The 27,140-nt window shown below is 38.0% G+C and overlaps 1 protein-coding gene across 6 annotated transcripts in view; it reads right to left on the bottom strand.

The window, feature by feature from the left end:
* KLF12 (KLF transcription factor 12) overlaps nt 1-27,140 on the bottom strand; it is a 412,532-nt gene that overhangs the window by 61,126 nt on the left and 324,266 nt on the right. For all 6 annotated transcript variants that reach the window (XM_063102267.1, XM_063102269.1, XM_063102271.1 and 3 more), the window contains one exon: nt 1,573-1,635. In XM_063102267.1, coding sequence (XP_062958337.1) covers nt 1,573-1,635 — 63 coding nt within the window. The remainder of the gene's footprint in view (nt 1-1,572; nt 1,636-27,140) is intronic.

The raw sequence follows: 27,140 nt of genomic DNA, 5'->3' as shown, positions 1-27,140 counted from the left end.
AATAAATAAAAGTTGAATTTTCTCAAGGCTGGTAGTAAAAATCCATTTTGTTTTTCATGGATTACTTCTCTGGAGATAAAACTTACTAACCAAAGAACGTGCTATGATATCATGTAGGATTCAATTATCATTACTCCAATATTCCAGAAAGGAAAAGTGAAGAAGAGAGAATTTATTTACTCAGTATTTCACATTTAGCCATTGGGAACTAAGTTGTAGAAGTTGGGTGTCATGGCTGACAATCTGTATTCCATCCCTCAGCTCATCTTGCTCACTTGGGCATCTCAGAGTCTCCATATGTAATGAAGTATCTTCAGTATGATACGCCTGGTACTGAGAAGTAATATAAATTCCATGCAGTCGAGATTGGACCTCATTTCTCCCTGTTCTTCTATGTAATGGCCATAGGCAGGATTATTGCCTCAGCTTTCCAGGTTTGACAGGGGACAACAGTGACTGTGAAAGACCATGAAGGATGCCCCAGCTTTTAGGCGGTATGTAGGCAAATAGCTGTATCCTCCCACCCCATGCTCCATTACCCCCTCTGTGAAGAAGAAAAGCATAATATTTAACAACATCACCAAGCTATTGTGAGGGTTAATTAGATTTAATGGGGGAAGGGAGGCGAGCTGATTAGGCGCTATTCAAATTCAAAGTGTCATTATTTTGTGTCTAAAAATAATCCTGATTTAGGAATAAAATTAATTTGGAAGCTCAATCTTTGGTAATCATCTTCCCATACTTGAAAAAAAAACATAGTTTTTAATCAAAATCCCATTCTAAGCATAATTCAACAAAGTAAAATGAAGCTCTGTGAATTTCCATTCATCTTTGAAGTAATACAGCACGCAATTCAATTTTTTTTCTTTTTCATTTCTTTTTTTCTTCATTTCTTTCTTTTACAATACATTATGTGTTGAAAAGTTAACTTTGTGGAATGGAGCTAAGTAAACAAATACAGATTTTGAGCCTACATTATTTTTTATTTTTTTCATATGAAACACTTGTGAAATACATTAAACTGCCTCTTTGAAGAATCAATAATTCATGTTTCGTTGCTGAAAGAACTTTTCAGGTCATTTCTGGTAGGCGCCATCTATATTTTCGTTCAAGAATTATCTGAGTATTCCCCAAATTTAAAAAAAAAAACAAACAAAAAAAACTTCCCTGGATATTTAAGGCTGTGGCCAGGAAAAAAATCATCTGAACAGAAGTTGGTACCTGAGAAAAATTTGGTTGTTGACTAAATCTCACTAAAATGTTTACCATATCTCTGAAAAAAGAGAAACGTTCTTTAAAAAAGGTAACAGTTGGTAATCCTGGGAAATTAGATCCTATCTGTTAGAAAAAAAGATGTGGCACCCACAGTTTTCGGTGAGTGCAGAGTTTTGGCTGGAAAGGATTCTAACAATATTTATTTAGAACTTTCCACAGGAAAGGGATACTACATAGTCCAATTAGTAGAAATGTACTCTCTATAGAGGAGCAGAAATAATTCTCTTGATTTTAACACAGCCCTATTAAAATTTCCCTGAGACTTAAAAGTACTCATAACTTAGACTGGATACTCACCAAGCAAACTTCTGATTATTCATTCGATTACCCCGGACCCTTGATACTGGGGACGGATGTACCCTGTAGGCAGATGAGAGTAATCCAGTCATTGACAAGCATAATCCAGATTGCAAATAAAACAAAAAATGGCATCTCGTTTATAAATAGTCATTTAGATTTGCTTATGTTGCTAAATCAAATGAAAAAGTTTTGGCCTGAAAAAGCCTCCAAACTCACTCTTAAGCTCTTACATAGGACCCACAACTAAATTGCAATCTACATTGCCAGGTAAGCACATGGGCAAATTGAAAACCTAACTTAGAAGTGTCGCTCCTGCGACAACAGCTGAATCTCAGCCAGTTGCAGGCAGTCAACTGTTCTGTCCCTCAATTACTTTTTCTGTCTACAAATCTAACCAACCATGTGTTTTTGGGCGTAGTCCTTCTTAATCTGTTCTGATCAGGCGCTGCCCAATTCATGAATCATTTTTTATTTTTTTCTTTTCTTGCTCAAATTAAACTTCATTAAATTTAAATCGCCTGAAGCTTTTCTTTTAACAATATAAAATCCCCCAGAACTTCATCACCTCTTAGTGGATGCGATTAATTTCCTGTGCCTGCAAACTGGAAGTCCCTCTTTCCTTCTTCACCTCTCTCTAGGTAACAAGGGATTGTCACCAGTGTTCACTGTAAAAACTCCCCAAAGCAGAACCTCTTGTTATTATTGATTCATTCACTCATTCAGTCCAACAAAAAGTTACTGAATACCTAATCCTTGCCAGGTGTAAGAGTGGGTAAAATTTATGTAAGGTATGGTGACCACCCTCAGGGAGCCCTCTCTGTACTTGATCCCACAAGGGGAGCACAAAGAGGCAGTTTAAATGCTCACTCCTTCCATCAGCTTCTAGATTTAAAATCCTAGAAAACCAGACAACTTTATCCACATGTCCAGGAGCAGAATCTGTGGAAATGAGAGAGAAAGCTGAGAGAGACAGGGTGAATACTATTTCTAGGAGAAAGGTCTTTGAGAAGTGATGCTCTACAACTGGGCTTTGAGGAAGGCATTGTCAATTCAAAACTTTACCCAGATAATCGAGAAGTGAAGAATATATTGTTTTACACACTTTCAGGGTGGGAGTCAAATAGTTTGAAGCTTTCAGGAACTGCTGGTACTTCCCAAACAAGCTACCTGCTGAACCTCCAACTCTTGGTGAGTCACTAACCAGCAAAACAATATGCCCTACTTCCGGCTTCTCTGTGGCCAACTTCCTGCTTGGGTCTGTCTTTACAAGGGTTTGTGAGATCTAAGCAGTCTTTTAGCTTATGTTATCTTCACTTTCTATACTTCAAACATTACTCTTATTTACAAGATGAGAAAGAAAGAAAACAGGGATATCAAACTTGTCTTAAAGTTTAGTTAGAACCAACAGCTCCAAGGTTCATTAGAACCCCAGCTCTCCACAGTTGCTTAGCAAGTGAAAATCATTTCAACCCAGATAATGCAGTGCCTGCCCTGCAGAAGAGTCAACCACAGTCTTTCCCCAAACCCAGAGCCGGACTGTACTCTGCACTTGGGAGGCTTATTTCTTCCAACATCCCTTATTAACATTCTTTTCCTCACAGCACTTCTCAATGGCTGCTGCAGCTGAGCTGCTCAGCACAGATTTTCTGCTCGGCATGGGGGAGGGGGTGTTAATTATGCACAAAGATGGAGAGAGGCCAGACAGCCCCTCTGGTGAACTGTCTCATTCAAGCACGGCCCACTTCCTGCTGTTTTGCAGCTACAAGGATCACCTGTTGGTCTTGGCATCTGGCCAAACTGGGGCCCAGCGGAAATGACAGACTCAGCTAGAAATGAAAGCCAGCTCATATTCCAGTACCCCAAATTGGAGAGGGAGGAAAAAACATGTGATAAAAATGCTTAAGAATTACACAAAAAGTAGCAAGGCTCATTTTTTCCTCTTCTTTTTTTCTGTCTGATTGAGATATAATCCTTAAAATGGACATCTGAATCAAAACATTTTAAGGGAAAATGCAGGAAATCCTCCTGAACTGCCCCCCTCTCTGGGGTATCAGAGTCCCAACCATTTAAGTGAAGTTTCAAGGAGTAACTAGCCTCAAATACGCATAGTTCTTTAGTTCACTGTATACTTCAAACTTTTACCTTTTTTTTTCATTGTCCCCTCCCTAACCCTAGTAGTACAAAGAAAATATTTCTTTTCATCATGGTAATTCCACCAGGTGAAGTTTGATGACAGATGTATTTTCTTATTGATGCTGCTTATTCTGTACATTGGTGGGGGAAAAATGGGCCTGTTTAATCCATAATTACAATACTCTTTAGGTATTTGTATCTTTCAGGAAAATTTCATTAATCCACAGATCAAACGATATAACTAGATCATTTCTATAATGGCTTAGCAGTCTTAGAAAAATAATTCCTTAGGAAAGTCTTAGGAAAAGAATTCCTGATGTTGTGTATATAAACAAAAAATCATAAGTTTTTTTTTTTCAATTAAAAAGGTGAATCCAGAAAGCTGTATTTTCCTCCTCAAAGGGAGTACATTGATAACCCCCCAAATTCTATTTCCTCAAAAGGATATGAAGTGTTTTTGTGAGCTCAGTCTTTAAACTGTGACACTTTTTGCTACAGTCTGCCTTCTTTCCACATATAGCAGCCAGGCAGGTAGCAAAGTCAAAACCCCAGTAGGAGAAACCACCTAATCTGCATGTCATACATTATTCATGACCCCCTGATTCCTGCACCTGCATCTAGGCAGGAAGCTTGCAGGGAACGTTCATTATTCTTCTCTTAGCCTCACACAGGCTCGATTACTGCTAAGCCACTTTATTCTGTAACTAAGGGTTTCAGGCCTTAGTACTAACTGCTGGATATGGAAAGGAAAAAAAAACATAACATGTTGAAGAAAAGGGCAAACTTGGTTGTTGTGTAACATGTATTGAATCCTACAATGTGCTCTTCTGAGACTGACAGTTCATGTCAGATGGAAATGGCCACACTTGATGATTTACATGACATAGAAACAAAGGGGCTATACTATTAAGGCCATATATACCAATTGTTCTATTTATATACACTTACTCACCTGGAGCACACAGCATGTTTATAATTTTACCCAATGCAGGGCTTAATTTAGCCTTCTTGTTAAGTAGGTGAAAATTTTTTAGATGTGTGAATATAAAAATGACTCTTCCTTCTTCGGGTATAAGCACTAAAGAACCTGACCCTCAAATCTTGTATCTTAATGACTAACATTTATAGTTAACCAAGAGAATATGATTGCTCTTTTTTTCAATATTTTTGTAAGTCTACCTGAATGGAGGTTTTTCAGTGTTTTCATGAGCCTACCTGAATGGCTGATGGCTCAAAAAGTGGGATGTGAAACTGGAACCCTAACATGAATTATCGACCACCAATGAAATTGGTGGGGAAGGATACTAGTCTGACCTTTTTACTATCTGCACCACAGAAAAGTTGTGACAACTTAAATCCAACCATATTACCCCAAGTGTCATAAGGATGGAGTGGATAAGAGTGCAAACTATGTAACCAGGCGGCCTGGGATTGAATCCCAGCTCCACCATTTACTAATGATGTCATCAAGTTACTTAACCTCTCTGTGCCTCAGTTTCCTCATCTGTAAAAATGAAGGTAAGAATGGTGCCCACCTCCAAAGACTATGAGATTTAAATCTGAACTGGTATAAAATGTTTAGAACAGTGCTTAGTACCCAGGAAGCAGTCAATACCTGTTAGGTATTCTCACTACAAGTGCTGATTGGATTGGAAAGGATAGGAAGATAGAACTGGGATATCTAGCTAATTCCAGTGGACTGAGATTACAAATGGGCTCTACAGAGCCTGCAGTCTTAGTTACTACGCTTATACAACTTTACTAAAGGCGAGGAAACAACAGAGAGAAAGTAACACACATAGAGTAAGATGAACCAAAAACTATGGTTTATAATGTACTGTTTATGAAGATTTATCTTCTGTTTACTAAATTGCATAGTATTTAAGTTATGCCCCATTCAAGAACAAGACCATAATCATAGCAATACAAATTTATTCCTATTTACTGAGCCTTTACTATATGCCTGGCACCATGCTAAATACATTAGACACATTATCTTAATTTACCCTCCTATCATGTCCACATTTACCTTTAAGAAAATAGGCTTAGAAGAGTTAGGTAACTTAACAGGGTCACACAGTTACTGAACAGCAAAGTCAGAACTTGAACACAGGTATTTTGTGACTTGTCCTACTCCAGATTATCATCCAATACTTATACATTCATAAATATTCCTTTCACCCTAGCCCAGAGGATGCAATAAAATGAATTAGCACCAGAGACTTTAATGAGAGATTTAGTATTTATTGAAGCCCAGTTGAACATTCTATAATATAAGCAGATGTAGAGTGGAAGTAATGGTTTTCCTGCACTAAAATTGGCACTGAACTAACTTTTACACTTTCTCTCCTTATAAAGCCATCAGAACCACACCCATTACTCCACCAATGGATCAGTCCATTCATAAGAGCACAGTCTCACAATCTAATCACCTCTTAAAGACCCCACCTTCTAAATACCATAATTGGACTTCCCACTGTAAAGCTACTGTCTGGAATCCTGTTGACATCGCCCATTGTCTACCTCTTAATCCTGTTCCTGATGCCAATTGTAGCGCTCAGCAACCACGCTAGTTGTCGTGCTCTTTTACCTGCTGGTAATCCTGCACTGACTGGGCCAATTGTTGAGCTAAAGCTGGGTCTAGAGCCCACAGACCCCTCAAGCCCATTCACAGACTGGGTCACAAACCCTTCCTACTCCAGGCTGGGTCACCAGACCTCACACATGCCAGGCTGGGTCACCAGACCCTCCACGTAGGTCTAGGAGCTAGGTAACCCACCAAAAGGTCTTTGGAGCCATAAGTTGGAAAGCATGTCTGCGCAAAGCAGACAGCCGTGGGCAACGCCCGCCCACCTGCTTCACCAAACTCACTCTCCTATCTCTCTCTCCCTCTGTCTCCTCTTCTCTCTCTCTCTCTAGAAGAACACAAGAATAGCAACAAAACTAAAAAGATACATTGGCGCACGTGCGTACTAACTACACCCACACACACACACACACTCTTTGCTTACAAAGGATGCTGAACCACACCCAACTGGACCCGAGGCGAGGGCCCTAACCAAACTATTCTATTCTCCCAACACCCACCATCTTAACATTCTTACAATGGGGGTCAAGTTTCCAATGCATGAATTCTTGGGGGACACAATTAACCCATAGCACTTCCGATATCTTCTCAATCTCAACAATGGCAGCATCATTCACCCAGTTGCTCAGGTAAAAAGCCTTGGAATTACACTCGAGCCCTCTTGTGCTTTCATACCCTGTATGTTAGAGAGGCTTTTTAGCACTGAGAAAAATCAGAATAAACCATTATTTCAATGCCAGTAAAATCTTTCTTGTATGCTTGAACCTCCTCCTCTCATTTTTTGGAATTCTTGTTCCAAAACATTGTAGGACATTACTCATCTAGTAAGATTAGATATTTCATATTTAGATTATTAGAAATATTCTATACAATATTTTATATTCCTAAATCCAATATTTTATGTAATAAATTAGCCCATACTTTCATCCATAAATTGTGTGAGTTATTCAACAAAATACACAGTTTAACAAATCAGTTTAGTATATTTGTTGAAGAAAAGATTAATCTAGAAATAATTCAACAATTATTATTAAATATCAGAATTTCCCTATGCAGGATTTATGAAAGTTAATGTTAAATTAATTCTTGGTATTGCTTCCTTCTTCCACATGATTGTATTGAATACAAGTTCTCATAGTTTTTCAGGTTAGCCCAGATGTTATTTTAATATATATATACTATACGTGACCAAATACAAGTATGAGTGTGATCTCAGTGTTTAAATTAAGAGGGCCCTTTTTACTCCCAGCTTTTCATCAAGTCAGTGATTAGATGACTATTAGAAATGCCATATATTTGGGCCGACCCCATGGCGCACTCAGGAGAGTGCGGCGCTGGGAGCGCAGCAGCACTCCTGCCGCGGGTTCGGATCCTATATAGGGATGGCCGGTGCGCTCACTGGCTGAGCGTAGTGTGGCCGGTCACAAAAAAGACAAAAAAAAAAAAAAAGAAATGCCATATATTTTTTAAAAGTTCTTTTCTCCCCATCTTTATACTTAAATCTCTTTTTCATGAAAAGGCATTGATGTTATTTTTAGGAGAGTGAGCTGACCTTAAGTACTATATAGAATTAACGTTGTGATCACTTTGTTCACTGCTTACTGTAACTCTTATTCTAATGCCACAGACACTTCAAAAGAGAGATTAGAGTAAATTGCCTTAAAAATATAGCATTTTAAAGAGAATAATAACATTTATTTCCACTACATGTCAACAGAATGAGGAATTCTAAGAAGAGAGCATTTGGTGCACGATTATATTCATAAATCCTGGCCCCATCTCCCACCACCCCACTTGCTGTCTGCAGGGCAGTGGCTGCATGTTCTCTCCTGCCCTTCTCACTTGGTTAGCTCATGTTCAACCCCCAGGTCTAGGTCAGGTTGCTCTTAGTTCTCTTAGCATGGGAAGATCACATTTGTTAGTATGTTTAGTTTAATCTGTCTCTCTCCAACTAGAGTGTACGCTTCAAGGAAACACAGAACTTCTCTCTTTTTGCTTACCATCATATCTCCATTACCTGCCACAAAGTGGGCACTCAATAAATCATTGTTGTATGATTAGCTGGATGTTCCTACTAAACGAGGATGGATGGCAACGGCCACGTCTGTCTAAGTCACTGCTGCATCCTCTGAGCTTAGCACAATGTATGGTCCACAGTAAGCATATAATAAACATTTGTTAAGCAACAAGATGTACAAAAAGACAAAAAGTTTTAGATTCGGAAATGTGAGCTACTTCAATGAATACCTCCAAAGCACCTAGAACATCAATAATCGACCAATATTAATTCAATCCAACAAATTTTACTCAACAGCTAGTATGCACAAGATCTTGCATTGTGGAATAAAATGGGAACCCTGCCTTCACACAGTTTATAGTCTAGTTGAGATAAACAGGTAGCAACTATCATAAAATGGAGTAGAAAAATTAAAAGGGCTTTCAAATTTTACGGGAGAGAGGAAAGGGGTTAGAATTAATTCAAATTGTGAAATACTGGGAAAGATTTCAAGGAGGAGGAGACCTTTGGGCTAGCATGTGAAAGATAAGTACAATTTTCAGAGGCAGAACTGCAGGAAGACACTCCAAGAACAGGAGCTAAATTAGTCACCTAAATATGAAAGTGAGTTGAAGGTATGAGATAAATAATATGCTATGGCCAGCGGGGAAAGGTTCTTAGAAACATTTTGGGGAGATGAACTAGAATGTTAAGACATAGTTAGAATACAGATGAATAAATAAATGTCTGATTAAGGAGTGAAGAATTGGGGCAGGGAGCTGCGGAACATTACTCATGTTTCTTCTATTGCTCAGAACCATACATACGAGGATACTTCAAAAAATCATGGAAAGATTCACATTACCTTGTAATTCTGCTTTTTCCAAAACTTTTTGGAGTACCCTCATGCATCCCTTACATGTTTTATTGAACCAACATTATAGTATACCTATTATTTATTCATTAATTCAAATATTAATTGAACATCTACTGTACCAGGCACTGTTCTAGACTCTTAAGTTTGTTCTAGACTCCTACATGCTATGAACTAGGTGAGGTAGACTACACTGATTAAAACATGGTTCCTGACTTCAGGAAGCCTACATGACAATATGAGTTTGGACAAACAATTGGCCATTGTGGTGCAATATGATGAATACCATGGGAGAAAATAAATGACCATGGGGGCATATGAATTAAGCTTTGGAGCAGACATAGAAGTTTTCCTAAGATGATAAATGAGGTAAAATTTAAAGGATAATTGTCTCAGATGTGGAAGAGGAAAGAGCAATTCCAGAGATATGGAAAGGCACTGAAAGGTGGAAATGTGGCCAACAGTAAAAATACAAATTGATATAAATAACTAGAGTAAAGGGTGTGGCAGGCCTGGCAGGGCGGGATATTACAGGTCTTCTGTATTGTGCTTAGTAGTTAAAGAGAGTTAAAGGACAATTACCAAAGGACTTTAAGATTGGAACCAGTCAATCAGATTTGTATACTAGAAAAATCACCTTGGAAGCAGTTCAAAGGGTGGCCAGAAGGGAATGCATGGCACAGGTCACTGGAGGGCTACTGCAAGTGTCGCAACATGGGGTCGAAGATGGCGGCAGGGGGCACGGTGGGAGGAGGGAGGGAAGGATGGATACATAATAAAGGAGGAATTATCGTGGGACTTGGTCTAAGTATATGTGAAGTACGGGGAGGCAAGGCAGAATTAAGTTAATTTTTGGACAGACAATAGGTTCTGATATGGGTGATCAGAGGAGTCATTGAAGGGAATAAAGGAGGAGGATTGTGTTTTTGTATTAAAAAATAACACACAATGAGCTTCTAAATGTAAGGTGCGTATGTAGGTCTGGGGTTCAACGGACAAATTTGAGAACAGACTTGGAGACTTGAGCATCCTTAGCATATAAATCGTAGGTGAGCCCTGAGCTTCAGAGGCAGAATTTAAGTGAGGACACCAACAAACCAGGGCCAGGATCCCCCAAAACATGACATCTTCTTAGATTTAAACCTCTCTTCCTACTCATTCCGAGAACACCACTGATCCCCACTTGTTGATGGGGAAACTGGAGTTTCAGGACTCAGTTTAGGCTCATATGATGTCATGACCAACATTAAGAGAGATAAGTGATGACCCTTCTCCACCCTTCTTCCTTCGATGCCAGAAGAGCCAAAAACCAGTCTGTTTCTCCTTCAGTGTTGCCTCAAGCAGTAAATGGCACCAACACCAATTCTGTCAAACAATTCAGAAACCCAGGAGTTGTCCTAGACTGAACCTCTCTCCCCATATCCAATCCATCATCTGCGTGTCTATTACGCTGTCTCCATTCTATCCACTTTCATTTCCACTGTCACTGACCCACTTTAACCCACTCCTCTCTCACCAGCACAACTCCAAAAATCTCCTCCCCCACTCCTTTTTGAGACAAATTTGTTCTTCTGGCTCCAGTGTCCCTTTAGTGGTTTTCCACTGCTTTTGAAATACTTAAGTCTTAACATGGCCTGAATGCTTATTACCTGCCCCCCTGCCCCCTCTCCAGCTTCACCTTCCAAGAGTTCCCCCACCCCCACCCCCCACTTCCTATGATCCAGTCACCCTGGCCTTTTTATAGTTTCTCACTCTTAGCCAAAGTCTTTGCATGTGCTGTTCCTTTTATTTACAACCTTCCTTACAGGCCCCCAGCCCCTCACCTAGTTATTAACTCCTATTCATTCTTCAGTTCCTTAGCTCAGATTACCACTTCACTTTCCCCAACTCACCAAACCAGATCATGTCTCCATATTATAGACTTTCATTATTTCCTGCATCTGTCCTCCATTGCACTTACCAGCCTTGGGATTATATGCCCAGTACCAGGCCCTATGTCTGGTATAAAGTAGGGAAATATTAAATATTGCTTCAGCCAGCACCTGGCACCATCTATGCATGGGAACCATCTTGAGCCAGAATGCCAAGGCAGAAGCATCCAGCACTCCCTCACCTCTGGAGATATTAGTGGAAAGTTAGTGGACATTGTGGAAAAACTGGTGAAATTTGAAAAAGGTCTATAGTTTAGTTAATTGTTGAACTGATGATAATTTCTTGGTTTGGATAATTATACTATGATTATGCAAGATATTAGCATTAGGGAAATTGGGCGAAGGGTATATGTAAACTCTCTACAGTATTTTTGCAACTTTTAAATTCCAAAGTTACTTCAAAATAAAACATGTTTTATGTGCCATGTCTTTGCTGAGTTAAGAATATAAGCAATAGAGATCTTCCAGGAACTACTTTTTCCCTGTTTTACTTAGCGATATATATTTTTCAGCCTTTTCAACAGCTAGTTATTATAAATAACATTCATTCTACATATGTTTACAAATACATAGTATATCTATGTGTTTGTGTGTGCATATATTTATGTACATTCTTTCTCTCTCTCTTTATTTTTTTAAAGTAAATAATCTCATCAATTCTATTATTATCACTTTCAGGGTGTTTGCATGCACTGGGTACAGAATTACTAATAAAAGGTATGTTGAAGAGTAGTAGAAAGAAAGAAGTTGAAGTAAAAGTGATGAAGACATCTTAGGAAGTTAATAAAAAATAATGCTATGGTGAGCTTTTTGGGGAGGAAAATTTAGATTACATCTACAAAGCAATACAACTTATATTGTGGAACTGACATTTATCCAGGTAATACATATCCCATATTCCTGCTTTGACCTCAGATACTCTGATAATTGCTTCAATTTTCCACTTCACTTTGCACATATATAAGTCTGATATATTATTTTTCAGTATTCAGTATATGGTACATTAAGGTTCTAGTCCTTTATTACGTGAATTGAAATATTTTTACTTAGCTATTAGTGTAGATTGAGTTGGAGAAATTTCATGAATTGGCAGATATTCTGACTGGTAGTTATTCTATTAACCCCACTGGTAATGCCTTTTATTTGGTGAGCTCTGATGAGAAAAAGTAGTAAGTAGTCAAGGAATTACTTCCAATGCCTTTTCTGTCTCTGGCTGAATTAATTTTGAGATGCCTCATTTAGGCTAAAAAGAGAGGCAAAGTTAAAGTATGTAATACAGGCATTTTGTTACCCCAAACTGGACCTATTACCATCCAGCATTCTTTCAAGGTGTTATAGATCATTATGTTGTGCCATTTTTCTTTTGAGCAGGACATAATTTTACATCATTTGGCTCACAGGAATAATGAAAATGGCATAAACTAGATCCTAAAGATCATAAGCCATCTCTAAAAAGGAAATGTAGCTTACATTTCACTTCCAGGAAAATTTCAAATGCTAGAAAAAAATCCACTCTGGTAATTAAATGTAACCGTTATCTTTAATTATTTTTAAAATGTGTTGAAATTAAATGTATTTGGGTGTGTGTTTAAAAATCCTGAGTTGTTTTCTTCAAGTGGACTCCAAATAATTCACAAGGAATGGTGTCTAAGGTATGGATTAAGTGTTGAATCACAGAGCAGTCTGATCCATAGATAGCTGTTGTAGCAGTTCTCTCACTGTCTGTACTGATGGCCAAGAAACTTGGAAAACTTCAAGGTAAAAGAGCCAGGACCTGACCTACCAGCCTATAAAGGGACACTTTTTGTAGAACTTGGCACCTGAAGCTAAGAGCTGCCAAACACATCAATCAGTACTCACAGGGCTAAAAGGTGCTTGTGGAGATTGGCAAGAAATATATGAAGTATCACATGACAGCCCTCCAACTGGACTGGAAAAATAGCAATGCACCCACCATATAAGCACCTCCAAAATGCACCAGCACTCCCAAAACTGGTCAACATCATTTATACTAGTCACATTCAAATTCACCATTCCCCCCTCTACCCAACTTCCAGCCATGGGTATTCTGTTTCCTCTGCTTCGTGTAGCACAGGCCAAAGAGGATACAGGGTTTATCCTGCAGAAACACATATTTGCTATATATTAACAAAATCAAAGCAAAATCTGATTTAGTTATTTTGGTCATTTTTGATACGGATCACTACATCATTCTTTTGTTTGCTTATAAAGCACCCTGCCATTGTGATTTTTTAAAAAAAGATGAACAATAAAGAATCGATTAAGATGAATTAGACACTACTATGTTCCGTGCACCTGCCAATCGACTTAGGTAATATTACAGTAATCAAGATACAGCCTCTAATTTTAAAAAAGACAACAGTACAATTGGGTGAGTGTCCAATAGCATCAGAAAGGTCAATCAATAACAATATAAGATCAAGAACACCCAGTTCTCCAAATAGAAGAGTTGTTGCAAGAGAGCATATAATGGAAAAAATAAAGAAATATCAGAAACACTAATTACTTCATGAAGTTGGAGGAGGAAAAAAACCCTTCAAGCTAATGGCATGAGATTTGGTCTGGGTCTCATAAAGTACAACTTCTGTGCAGGTCTGGAGAGGCAGACAGACAAGTAGGTGAGGAAACAAGTATGGGCAGAAAGGAAGACGGGGAAAGATGAGCACGGCATGTGACCTCCATAGCTGGAAGCCGGAGTTCACGCACAGGGATGCAGCTCAGAAGGCACAATGTCTCTGATGACTGGCAATAGAAGTTTTGGGATTTTTCTCCCTAGAAAGTCAAAGTGGAAGATTTCACTTCAGAAAAATAATATTAAAGAAGTATGAGTTTTACATAAGAGTTTATTGGCAAGTGGTATGCAGCATAACTGGAAATGAAGACTACTATCAATATCATCTTTCCTTCCCTTTCATTTTTCTAAAGAAAACAGAAGCCACAATTTTATACGGTAAGTGGAAGGAACCAACTGAAAAAAGAGAGCCTGACCATGTTTCCGAGGGATAAACTGAGTAACAGATCCTGGAGAAGCAGAGTGGGTACGATGTGTTCCACGACACTCAGCAGTTACATAGACAGTGTTTTCTTAAAAGTGACAGCTTACTGCAAACTCTGTACTGTGCTTCGAGTTTTACTTACCCACACAACAGCCTCTGACATAGGTATCATCATTCCCGCTTTTTAAATGAGAAAAGCTTGAGAGGTTACAGTCCTAACCCAAAGTCACACATGGGTTGCAACTCACGTCGGGCCAGGCAGTCTCCCCACCACACTCTCAAACAACATCCTACTTTATTTTCTGAGCAAAGAAGCAACTCTATTTTCAAAAATGTTAAGTAGAGGTGAGCTAGAATAGCAGAGTGCATAGCAAAACTTAGTTACTTCTAGTTTCGTGTTTACCAAACAATAATGTTGCTCGCCACTGGGAATTGTCTGTAAGTAGTCATAGAGTAAGTAGTCTGGGCTATTTAAATGAACATCTAATTTGTGTACGAAAATATTACTGAAAATATATGTATTAGTGTGTATATACATAGTATAATAAAAAGTACATATTTGGACCTTGCCCTGGCTCCTAGCACAGAGCTCCTAAAACCCCTGGGATTCCTAAGTGATTGAAGTGTTTTTTGTTATCCATAACAAGCCCCCTTTGGCCATACCTTAGTTTATGCTAATAATGTGTCACATGTTGGGGCTCCTAGATAGCTTCAGATGGGAGCTCATCACTAGAAAGAAGGTTAGAACTTTTAGCTCCACCCTCCAACTTCTGGGGAGGGGAGAGGGAATAAATAGTGAGCTCAATCATCAGTGGCTAATGATTTAATTAAACTTGCCTATGTACTGAAACCTCAATAAAATCCACTAAACGACAGGATCTGGAGAGCTACTGGGCTGCTGTGTTCATCAATGTGCTTGGAGGACAGAGCATCCAGAGAGGAGACGGAGGCCCCAGATGTTCTCCTTCACACCTTGTCCTATGCATCTCTTCCACTTGGTTGTTCCTGAGTTGTATCCTTTATAATAAACCTGTAATTATAAGGAAAGCACTTTCCTAAGTTCTGTGCATCATTCTAGCCAGTTCTTAAGCTTGAGGGATCATGGAAACTTGCCCCAATTTGCAGTTGGCCAGGAAGAAGTGTGGGTAGCCTGGGGACCCCATTTGTGGCTGGTATCTGAATTGGGAGCAGTCTGGAGGGACTGCTGACCTGTGGAGTCTGTACTATCTGGGCAGTTAGCATGAGAATTTAATTGAATTGTTGGACACCCCACTGGTGCCAGGGATTTGGAGAATTTGTTGTCGTCTGGAAAACTGACCACACAATATATTATTCAAACTACTGTATACAAGGCTTTCATAATACTCACATTTCCTACGTGGTCTGGCCAAACATGAGAATAATGCACATAACACCATTATCAATGAGTGAGATTATGATTTTAGAAGTCTGTAAGTCAAACCATCTATTAAAATTCCTGCAAATTTTTTGTTGGAACTATTTTCCCTCAATCATCATTATTAGAAAATGTAGATGGATGAATGGCCATAAAATATAATTAACCCATATTTAAATATTTAAATCTACCATTCCTGATATCCTCTTTTAAATAATCAAGACAAACTGAATTTACAAAATATGATTAGAGCAGTTTGCTTAAATTTGTAGTCCCTGATTAAATACAGATGTTATGCAAAATAGGCTGGGTCTGGAAATTATCCACAAATGCATCCTTATTATTTAGCTTTATTTCTGCTTTGAAAAAAGGAAAGCGAGAGTCTTCACACAGTCGTTAAGATATCTGCAGAAATAAGAATTAACCAACGATCAAACAGAATAAAAATTCCATATATGTAATAAGCAACAGCACACAAAGCATGGGTCTTAAAACTGCATTTAACAAAGAGTAAAGTAGAAATACCATGATTTTTTAAAAAAGAAACGACAAAATTAAAATAGAACCAATTGATGTTTTTCACTCTTGCATTTCTGCCCTGGGAATTTGAGAAAGCAATATGATTCAGCTAATTGTACAAGGGATAAAATTACAATTCAATATTCAAAAATAATAATTAATGGATCAAAACATTTCGTAGTTTCTATTGTTTTCCAGGCCCAGCACTAGACACAAGTGATATATAAATGTATAAAATACTGCCCCTGCCCTGAAGGACTTTCTAAGCTGGAGAGTTAACAAAGAACAGAAATTTTCACAGAAGGGCTACCTAGTTCATAGTTAGAGGTACAGACTCTAGAGCAGACTGTCTGGGTTCAAATCCAGATTCTACCACTTACTGGTCGTGTGTCCTATGGGTGAGAAATCTAATCTGCTATACCACAGTTTTCTCATCTTTATAGACAATAATTACAGCCTCTCATTCACAGCAATGCCTGGAGTACAGCACGTACCAGATAAGTCTTAGCATGATGGTCTTGTCCTTACCTACTGGAGTCCCCAGGCAGCAATGGTGATGTCTGCTCATGGCTGCCCCATGTCTCTGTGCCTAACTTTCCCCTGAAGTAAGGGCAGTAACTAGTACGAGGATTCTATTTCCCTGGGTACTGGTATCGACCGGCTGAATGCTAAGAGATTGCAGTAAAGACTATTCCAAAACAGCCAGCTCCCAACTTATGCATAACTAGGGAATCTCATTATGAAGAACTGTTTAAATGCTTAATTTTAGAATAAAAAGTAACTGGAGTATTGCAACATGCTGCTAAATAGCAAGACAAACTTGAATCACTTTAGCTGGATTAGACTGTATTCTATAAAAATCCCAGAGTAACAGGTAATTTGGAAATTTAATGTGAAACTGACTATAAAAATTACCTGCTGATTAGGAAGTATGACCCAGTGGTTGTGAAGTGACTTTAGTTTCTTTTCAGTTTTGAGTCTATACATTTTTAAATGTGGTGCTGATTGCACATCAGATGAGTGGCTGGCATGGGAGTCAAACAAGTTTACTGTACTTTTGTCTGTGGCTCTAATTTGCCAAGCCATGTCATAATTGTGGCTGTGTTTACAAAAGCATCATCAATCTGGTCAGGTCAAAACAGGACAGTCAGTTGGAGTGATTTACTGTATTCTGTGTGCAGAGCAGTGTTAAGGAGCAGGGACCTTGAAATCTCCTTCCTCTCATATATGTATCCTATGCTACACACAGTCCTGCTCCCCTGTCTGAATCACTCACACCATGCAAAACAATGGACTAAATTATGGCTTTTTTAAGTAACAGCGATATGAGTTGAAGGAGTGAAAAATAGAATATTTCTATTTTGCTAACATGAATTACTGTAGAATGTCTCTGTAGTCTTATGATGATCTGTTTACACCCTGCCTTTCTGCCTTGATCATGAATTAACAAGTATGAAATTTGAAAATACTGTACATTTGTACAATATTAAATTCAAATTATGCCATCCTATGTTATTATACCAAAATTATACCAAAATATGTTCTTCCTAGTATCCTTTATAAAATCTTAACATCTTTCTGAACTTTAATGTACTTTTCAGACACAGTTCTAACATAGACATATCTTACAATAGGCTATCATGTTAAATTTCCATATGTACATGTATGCCCATTCCAAACCACCTCCAACGTAACAAGCCCACAGAACACTGCTGAATTTACTTATAATCCCAACAGCATTTAACAAAAATGACATTAACATTTTTATTTCTGAGAAGAAATGTCTGATTTAAATCACTTCTGTTTATTAAGTTTCTTTCCCTGGCCCTCAGAAATATATGGAGTAAGATTCCTCTGAAATACAAAGAAGAAAAAAGGTCACAACCTCTTGCTTCTTTCACAGCTTACCTTCTGCAATGGGTGGTCTACCATCTGACTCCAATTCTTATGTTTTTTTTTTTTACTACCTCTTGTGATGTGACTTTGACCTCAGCTACTTTAGTGTTACTTTTAATTCAGTATAATCTTGCCTCAGTAACTAGCTTTGTTGATTTCCACTCCCCACACACAAGCCCTGAATCCCACATTTCTCTTGGTGTTCATGTCTCTGAGCTAACCCCTTCCTCTACCCCCACCCCAGAATCTCTGACAGACACCTCACCATCTCCTTCTGTCACTCCTTTCTCAGTCTCCATAGGCATTCATTAAGGTACTTCATGTGGGCATCTCTAGATAATTAAAAAATCTGCTGACCAGGTTACCTAAATTATAGTGCCTTGGGAGATATGGTATAAGTCAGTAGTCATGTCCACCTGTCCCGGAAAATGTTATCATAAGACCACTTTTATTTAGAAGCAGACAGGATGGCACCAAAAAGCCATAAAATAATAGAATGCTTCCTGTGATCCTTACCTTAGACCCCCGCATGTAGGATATAACCTAGTAACAATCCCAAATGTGTACATCATGTACAACCAATAAAAAACCTGATGAAGTAATTAGGCGGGGCTATCTTCTCTCTCCTTTCATCCTTCCCCCTTTTTGTGATTATAAAATGCTAAGCTCTGCGGCCCTCTTCGGAATGTATTTCTCAGGGTGACCTGACCTCTGTGTCTTCCTGTTGCAATTGTCATACTGGCTCAATAAATCCTTACTATATGTATTTGTCATCAATTTCTTTTTACAGCAAAACACCCAAGGTTACATCTTTAGCTCTAATCTTGCCCAAATTCTAATTCTGCATTTCCAACTCCTTATCTGATATTCCACTATCAATACAAACTCAACATATCTAACATCAAATTTATCTTTCAGCTAGTACCAATTCTCCACCCATGTTTCTATCAGTAAGATGAGTATTTTTCAAGGTACCAGACTTCAGAGCCATGTAACTATTGTTGATTTCTCTCTCGTCCTTTACAGTCAGTAACATTTGGTAATTATATCTCTGAAATGTCTCAGCTATCCCTTATTTTCTACTGCTATTGCAATCCCTCCAAATGAGTGGTTATAATCTCACAGAGTCCACTGGTATCTGCTGGATGCCATGGACCCATCTCTGTCCCTGACAATCGACTTGGTGTACTACTAAAAGACAAGCCATCTGAGCAGATACTGGAAGTTGGCTCACTCAGCATCCATTCCAGCCTCTTGTTTTTTGAGATCCTAAAAAAAAAAAAAAAAAAAAAAAAAAGAGCCTGGGAAGCTAAAAACTACATTTCCCAGAGACCCTTGCAACTAAGGTTCTATGTGTGAGCTAGCTTCCAACACGCCAAAGCAAAAGATGTATGCAGAAGATGGGTCTTCTGGTAAGCAGACAGCAGAGACATAAGTCCTTCTGCGACAGCTGGGAGGAGACTCTGGCATCCGGTTGCAATTGTAGATGCAACTGGTAGGTAGGAAGTGGCACAGGTGTTTTGCTCGAAGTGCTCTCTGGCTGCTCTGTTGGCATAACATTTAAAAACCGCCTTTCATCATAAATTGTTAGAGTGGATGCTATTATCAGCAACGAAGAACCCTAAAACATATCCCTTAACTACTTCCCTCATTATATCAACCTTAGTTTGATAACCATCAAGGGGTTTCTTGATGTCTACGGGATAAACACTTAACTCCTTAAAATGACATTAAAGACCTTCATGTTCTGTCCCTAACCTACTAGTACTGTTTCACAACGCTTCTCAATAAGAAACTTTTCCTGCTAGACTTGATTTTTTCTTGCTAAGCTTCAGCTTACACCATTTCATGCATCAGAAATGATTTTCTCTCTGCCTCTGATGTATAAATCCTAGTTATCTTTAAAATACAGAACAAGTCCCACCTCTGCAATGAAGCCCTCCTTGACCACCTCAACGGGAGTGATTTTTCTCTCTCACCTCCTCTACACAGGCTATATTATTATTGGGAAAACAGAATAGTTTGGTCAGGGCCCTCACCTCGGGTCCAGTTGGGTGTGGTTCAGCATCCTTTGTAAGCAAATGGTGTGCATGTGCGGAGTTAGGGCGCATGCACGCTAATGTATGTTCTTAGTTTTGTTGCTATTCTTGTGTTCTACAGAGCGCAGAGAGAGAGGCAGAGAGAGAGAGAGAGAGAGAGAGAGAGAGACAGGGAGAGGAGTTTTAGTGAAGCAGGTGGGCAGGTGTCTACCTCGGGTGTCCACCCTGCATGGCTATGCTTTCCAACCTATGGCTCCAAGGACCTTTTGGCTGGCTACCTAGCTCATAGACCTGCATGAAGGTGTCTGGTGACCCAGCCTGGCATATGAAGGGTTTGTGACCCAGTCTGTGAATGGGCTGGAGGGGTCTGGGAGCTCCAGACCCAGTCCTAGCTTAACAGTCAGCCCAGTTGGTGCAGGATTACCAGCAGGTAAAAGAGCCCAACAAATAGCATGGTCACCTAGCTTTACAACTGGCATCATGAACAGTATTAAGAGCTAGACAATTGGTGCTGTGGGAAGGATTCCAAGCCTTAGCCTACCCAGACAAATTGGCGTCATCGGCAGGATAATGCCACAATTATATTGTTAGAATATATATTTTTCACTTACAGTTTGTGTTCTTGATGCTTTCTTCTTGTATACATTCGTGAGCTTTATCTAAATTTCATTCTTGAAGAACTCAAATTATAACATCCACAACAAATATAGAGCTAATTTATTGAGCACCCTTTTGTCAGGCACTGTTTTAGGCTCTCTCCATATCTCATCCCTAAACCAACCATGTGACAATATTGAAAACAACCCATTTTATGGATGATGAAACAAGTTCCAAAAAGTTATATAGCTTGCCCAAGTTCATATAATTAGTGAGAGAAGCAAGATTTGTACTTAATTCTAATGTGGATACCCAAGCTGTATTCTCTCCAGGGTAAAATACAGTCCCTTTCACAAAGCTGGTCCTCAGTAGATAACTTTATCCAACTAGAGATTAAATAACCAGTAAATTAATTTTTCAAATGAACATTTCTTAAGCATGTACTATTTGCCATGTTCTCTGCTATGTACTTTATAAGTATTGCCTCATTTAGTCTACTCAACCTCCATATGATTTAGGTACTTTACCTATTTTAAAAATGAAAAACAAGCAAAGAAACTGCAACCTGGAGGAATCAAGTAATCTGCCAAGATGACAGAGTTGGTATATGGCAGGTCTGGGATTTGAACCAAAGCATTTGGCTCTAGAGCACACACACAGGGCAAGAGAACAACCACCTCTGTTCTCAATGATACAACAATTTTACTGGGAGACTATTCAGTGAAACGGTTCATGGAAAATGTTTTATTTTTAAGTCAAAAAAATGTATACAACACATTTTCTTTATTATAAGAGCCATTATGATTACTGTGACAACTTTAAAGTTTCTAGTTTGCAGGAGACAGAAATCACCAAACAAAAGCAAATCTAAAAGGAAGTCGGGGAAAAGAGAGGCACTGGAAGAGCAAGAGAAACCTGGGGAAAGAATTTCAGTGGAAGAGAGGACGGTAACTGACATATTAGTCCTCCACACAACAGTCCACATATATTTAATAAAAATAATTACTGACTAAATCGTTTAGGGTTCTCTTCTTAATTCTCCTTGCTTAGTAAGATACTCTTCTGTGACTCATTCTTTATTTAACTTATTTTTAATATGCAAAATTGTAGTTTGTTGTTTATCTTTTGGCTTTTATAATACATTTTCCCAGGTAAAAAATATCACTATAGAAAATTTGGCAAATGTAAACAATTATATTTCTTTTTGAACTCATACATGACTGAACTGATTTCAAATCTTAGGTCTCAGAGCAACTGATCTGGAAGTTATGGCAGGGAATTTGAGGTGATCGCTGTAGCTCAACCCAAATGCATCATATCATCCCTTTACGATATGGGAGACTTTATGGGAGTCTTCTTGTTTCTTTCTCCAAATTCTTTTTGTTATTTGGGAAATCAACAAAGAGACAAAATGACGACCTACAGAAAACATCAAATATAACCACATTTCAAATGCATGTGTATGCAGATGTGTTTTAGGACCAAACGTTCAGTTCAGTAATGTAGGGTGGATCATAAGGACTGCTAAGAGCAGTTCTGGAAAGGACAGGTGTGCACTGGGCATGTGCAAACCACTACTGTGCTCCTGTACCAAACACACATCATGTTTCCTTGGTCTACATGTCTGCTTTCTAATTCTTTTGTAAAATGGTTTTGTTCCTTCCCATAAATTGCTTCTATCTCATTTTGTATTTTTGTTTCGGAATATTTCAGTTTTATATATTGAATTTCTAATTAAGTAACCAGCTAGACAAATGTGAATCCTCTGCAATTAATTTTCCTAAAGTGTGAAACTTGCACCTACACATTCTGCTAATTATGATACAAATAAAAGTCATACTCTAGTGAAAAATGACTACTTTTCATGGCTTTCCAGTCCACAGTATACATGTAAGTCTCAGCAAATTCTGCAGAGTGCTTTCTAAAGAAAATTTCACAGTTTGTGTACATTTCAAAATAGGTTGTTGCTATTTCTGAAAGCTATTAAGACTGCATGTTCTTTGAATTGTTAACAGTTCAAGTCATTAATAAAACTCATAACTACTGAGAATGACTTTTCATTTTCCTATGATGAGTTAAGAGCATAAACACTCTTGACAACACAAAACGGTTTCATAAATCACATCCTGTAAATGGAAGCCTTGCACACCTTTGTTTTTCTACAAATATTTTCAATTGTTGGTCTTGAAGAGGCTATGACTGCTAGATCATGGTGATATTCTACATCTGTGAAGTACTATAGAGGCACAAAACACCTTCTCACATATTATCTAGTCCTTATAAAAGTCCTGCAGCAGGAAAAGAGGCATTAATTACTACATTTGAATTCTGTAAATGAGTGCCCGCCCTAAGGATTTCTGGGACTTGTTAGGTGTCACAATAGCGCCTAGTCAGACAGAAATTAGCACCAATTCTAAACATATTGCTTTTTCCACTACCCTGAGAGAATTCGGAGCTAGAAAGCATTTTGGAGATCATGTGGTCCATATCTGAGCACTAACCTGACTGAGGAGGAGAATATACATGATTTACTCTGGGTCATACAGTGAGATTTTGACCATGCAGGGACTCCGAATTCCATGTTCCTCTACAGTGTAATGGAAAGAAGAAAGCTTTCAGAGTCAGACCGGGCTAGACCCTAGTTTCAAAATACACTTACTCTGTTCTTGCACAAGGTATATAAACTCATTCAACTTTAGGTTTCTCATCTCTGAAGTTGGGAATATTAATATCCACTTTATGCAGTTGTGGGGATGAAAAGAGATGAGGGATGTGGTGTACCTGCCTCATAATCACTGCTCAGCACATACCATTTTCTCCCTCTCTTTCCAATTCATTGTTTACGTAACAACACCTAGCTTTCAAACTTCATACCATAAACTAAAAACAACTCAGCAATCCACAGCAGCTTACAAAAATAAGTTTTAAATGTCTTTGTTTCAGGCCGAGCCCGTGGCGCACTTGGTAGAGTGCTGCGCTGGGAGTGCGGCGACTCTCCCGCCGCGGGTTCGGATCCTATATAGGAATGACCAGTGCACTCACTGGCTGAGTGCCGGTCATGAAAAAAAATAAATGAATAAAAAAATAAATAAATAAATAAATAAATGTCTTTGTTTCTAACTTTTATAGGGAATCCTTAACTAACTTATAATTGCTCAAATTTTTCATTGTATATAGTCCTTTTTATTAAAATAGCAGACCAAACAGTAAAACTGCAATTCTTACTGTAACTTAAGGTTTTAAGATGTAAGTCAAAATTTACATTAGTCTGCTCTGGCCAATACATTTGTTATAATTCCAGTTTATCTTTGTACTTCTTTTAAATGTACTATTTTGTGATTGGAATGCAAGTTAATCTTTTAACTATCAAGTGTCTTGTGAAGTGACCCATGCTTACACTATTTTGTAGCAATAAGTCAATACTCTTTAAGGCGGTACTCAAAATTAAGTAATAGTGGTACATATAATTTTATATTGCATTCTGTCTACTGCACGTAGTGTTGGGCATGGTCCTGTAGTCAAATACTGCATAGTAATAATCCTTAGAGAATTTTCACGGAATGCCACAGTGCATTTAGGAAAATTTTACTAAGAAACTGAAGAGCTCTCCAGCTAATACTGATGTATCCCTCCTCACAGTCTAATGAGCAAGGAAGGTACAGGTAGCCTTAACTCCATTTTGCAGATGTCGGTAGTGAGCCTGGGTGACTCTCAAACAGAGCTGGCCCAGCATAGAGGTGAAATTTAAATTCAAGAGTAAGGATTCCCAGCCCTAGGCTTCTACTAAATCATACTTCCTCTTCCATGAAAGTCCCTCCTGTTCATACAGGCAATAAAAGTAACACATTGCCTTGGATGAAAATTTTTCTATTCTGAACTTGATGTTTTTGACAAAAAGGAAGAATTTGCCCTTGAAAAATATGTTCTGCATTTTGAATTCACCAGAAATTAATTTTAAAAGAATTCATTTTTATTCTCTCCAAGATCCCTAAAATAGCTCCTTTCACTTTTTTTGTGTTATCTGATAATTAAACACAAGCAAAATATGATAGAAATTAGAGTGAGTAGATATGTGTATTTCATACTTTTCATAAAGCCTGGGAGTACACGTTTTTACTACATTTTACTAATGCAAGTGTATGTCCATGTATCTATTCACATGTAGTGAAAGCTACAATTTATTATTACAATATTATCTAACAATGAAGTTAGAGCATTTTTATAAAAATAAGTGATACTGTAGCAGAATTTCAATGCAATTTAACACATTTCTTCTTTGAATAGACATTTTTTTTCTGCCACATTAACTGCTAGTCATTCCAAATAAGCTGTCAGGTCAAAAACATTCTTTTTCTTCTTTAGGGCAATATTTTGTGGCTATTCTCCTAGAGTAAAACCTTGGAGGTGAGACTTTTAGGTATATATTGCTGATACTAGCATCCTGCCTCTATTAATTATACAGAACCATACGCTCTGCATATCTGGGTATTAAGTCTTCTCTAGCTTTATCCAACTGTTCTTGCATTATTTTTCCTGTACCTTGATTTGTTTGCTTGGTTATTATTGTTTCATTTACACTATACTGGATATATTGTATAAATTATTCCCAATTTTTATTTTTGAAAAAGAATAAGTAAAGAAATACAATATTTAGTTTTGTTATCAGACCAAATGTCATGGCTACTTGTCTGGAATTACAAGCCTTGTGGACCAGAGAATACAATCATCAAAACAGGAATCTACTGGGCAGGCCCCGTGGCTCACTCGGGAGAGTGTGGTGCTGGTAGCGCCACGAGGCCGCGGGTTCAGATCCTATATAGGGATGGCCGGTGCGCTCACTGGCTGAGCGTGGTGCAGACAACACCAAGCTGAAGGTTGCAATCCCCTTACCAGTCAAAAAATAAATAAAAAAAACCCAGGAATCTACTTTGTTGTCATTATGCTGGACTTGTCTCAAAAATGATCCCCACAACATGCTATCTTGGTTGGTAGAATACTAAACATGGCCAACCACTGACCTAAGTCAGCCGTTTTCAATTGATTTTTTTCACCTATATTCATAGATATGTAATTCCCATGTTCATATACACAGTCATATAGACACAGGCCAATAGACAAAAACTAATCCATATTGTGAAAGTCACTCATTATGACTATGGTGTAGAGAGCATGTTAAATGAAATCCTCAGGAAGTTAGCTGCAAGTCCACTGTTTCCCCTCAATCAATTCCAACATATCACTGAGTCCTAAGACACCAACATGTACCCAACATCTTAGAGGAAAACTGCTAGTTCTAGAAGGAGACTTTTTACAGTGAAATTGTACACAGAATCCCAAAGCATAAAAAAGATAACAGTAAAATCTACTTATACATTTATTTTATGAATGAAAATCCTTAATAATTATGAATTAATATCAAAAGAACAATGATGTGTTTTCAAAAATATCAAAATCTGACAGTTTTTGTAGTATCAGTGGTAGCATAGAATTTATCTTGTATTTTGTTTCAATTAGAGAGTATAAAAGAACTTCGATCCACTGAAATTCACAGTTAAAAATGGTAAGAATATTTAACAGGCCATTTTGCAATCTCGGAATCCTCTTCCATTAGAATAATCTGGATTATCACTGGGTGAAGAAGTCCTAACATAATCTAGATTATTACTGGGTGGAAGGGCAAAAGGAAACCTTTTGAGTGCTCAAAATATTCTATTTTGCTCTGTATGAAGGTGACATGGGCATATTCATATGTAAAAATGCATTGAGCTGTACACTTAAGATCTGCACTCAACAATGTACATGTTGTACCCTAAGAATAAAGCAATGACCCAGAGGCTTGAAAAAGAGTAACGGAAATTTTTTGTTTCAAAGTTAATAAAAATGTTTAACAAAAGAGTACATTGTTTATAATTATTATAAATGTTAGCAAATGAGAACCAAAATGATTTATTACACATTACCACAGCTGCACATGCTAAACATTTCCTTGTTATTGCACAAGTGGCTGCTGGGCCATGATGAGGGCACAGGCTGAACACATGTGCCTCACTCTGCCTGACATTTAATCGAGTCTGGCACATGTGTGTTCCACTAATGTATTCAACTGTGTAATTTTATGTGAGTGGACATCTGCAGACATGAATTTGAAAACAACTAGTACAATGTGACAACCTTTCTAACCAATGGTATATAATAAAAGAGTGATAACGGAGCAGCAACAACTAATGTTTATCGAGGTTTTACTAGATTATAGGCACCGTGCTAAGTTCTTGCACTTACCACCTCAAGAATCTCATTTATAGGAATTTTAAGAATAAGAGCAGAGACAGTAGGAGATCAGTTTTGCAATCTGCCCCCAAATAAGATAATCTGGTAGTACAAATTACTACATATATATGATCTATGCTTCTAAAAATGTTGGTAGAAACTCACTTAAACTTGACGATGTTATAATTGTAATTTTAAAAATAATTAAAATTCATTAAAATGAACCCTAAACACTTATACAAAACCGAAGCATCTATGGGTACCATTTTATAATGCATCACTGAAGTCACTTTTCTGACACCAATTCTTATCT

The sequence above is a fragment of the Cynocephalus volans genome, chromosome 7 (genome assembly GCF_027409185.1).
Source record: "Cynocephalus volans isolate mCynVol1 chromosome 7, mCynVol1.pri, whole genome shotgun sequence".
NCBI classification, from domain to species: Eukaryota; Metazoa; Chordata; class Mammalia; order Dermoptera; family Cynocephalidae; genus Cynocephalus; species Cynocephalus volans.
Note: the sequence above shows the minus strand (reverse complement) of the source record. Positions and strands in the feature narration are given on the sequence as shown.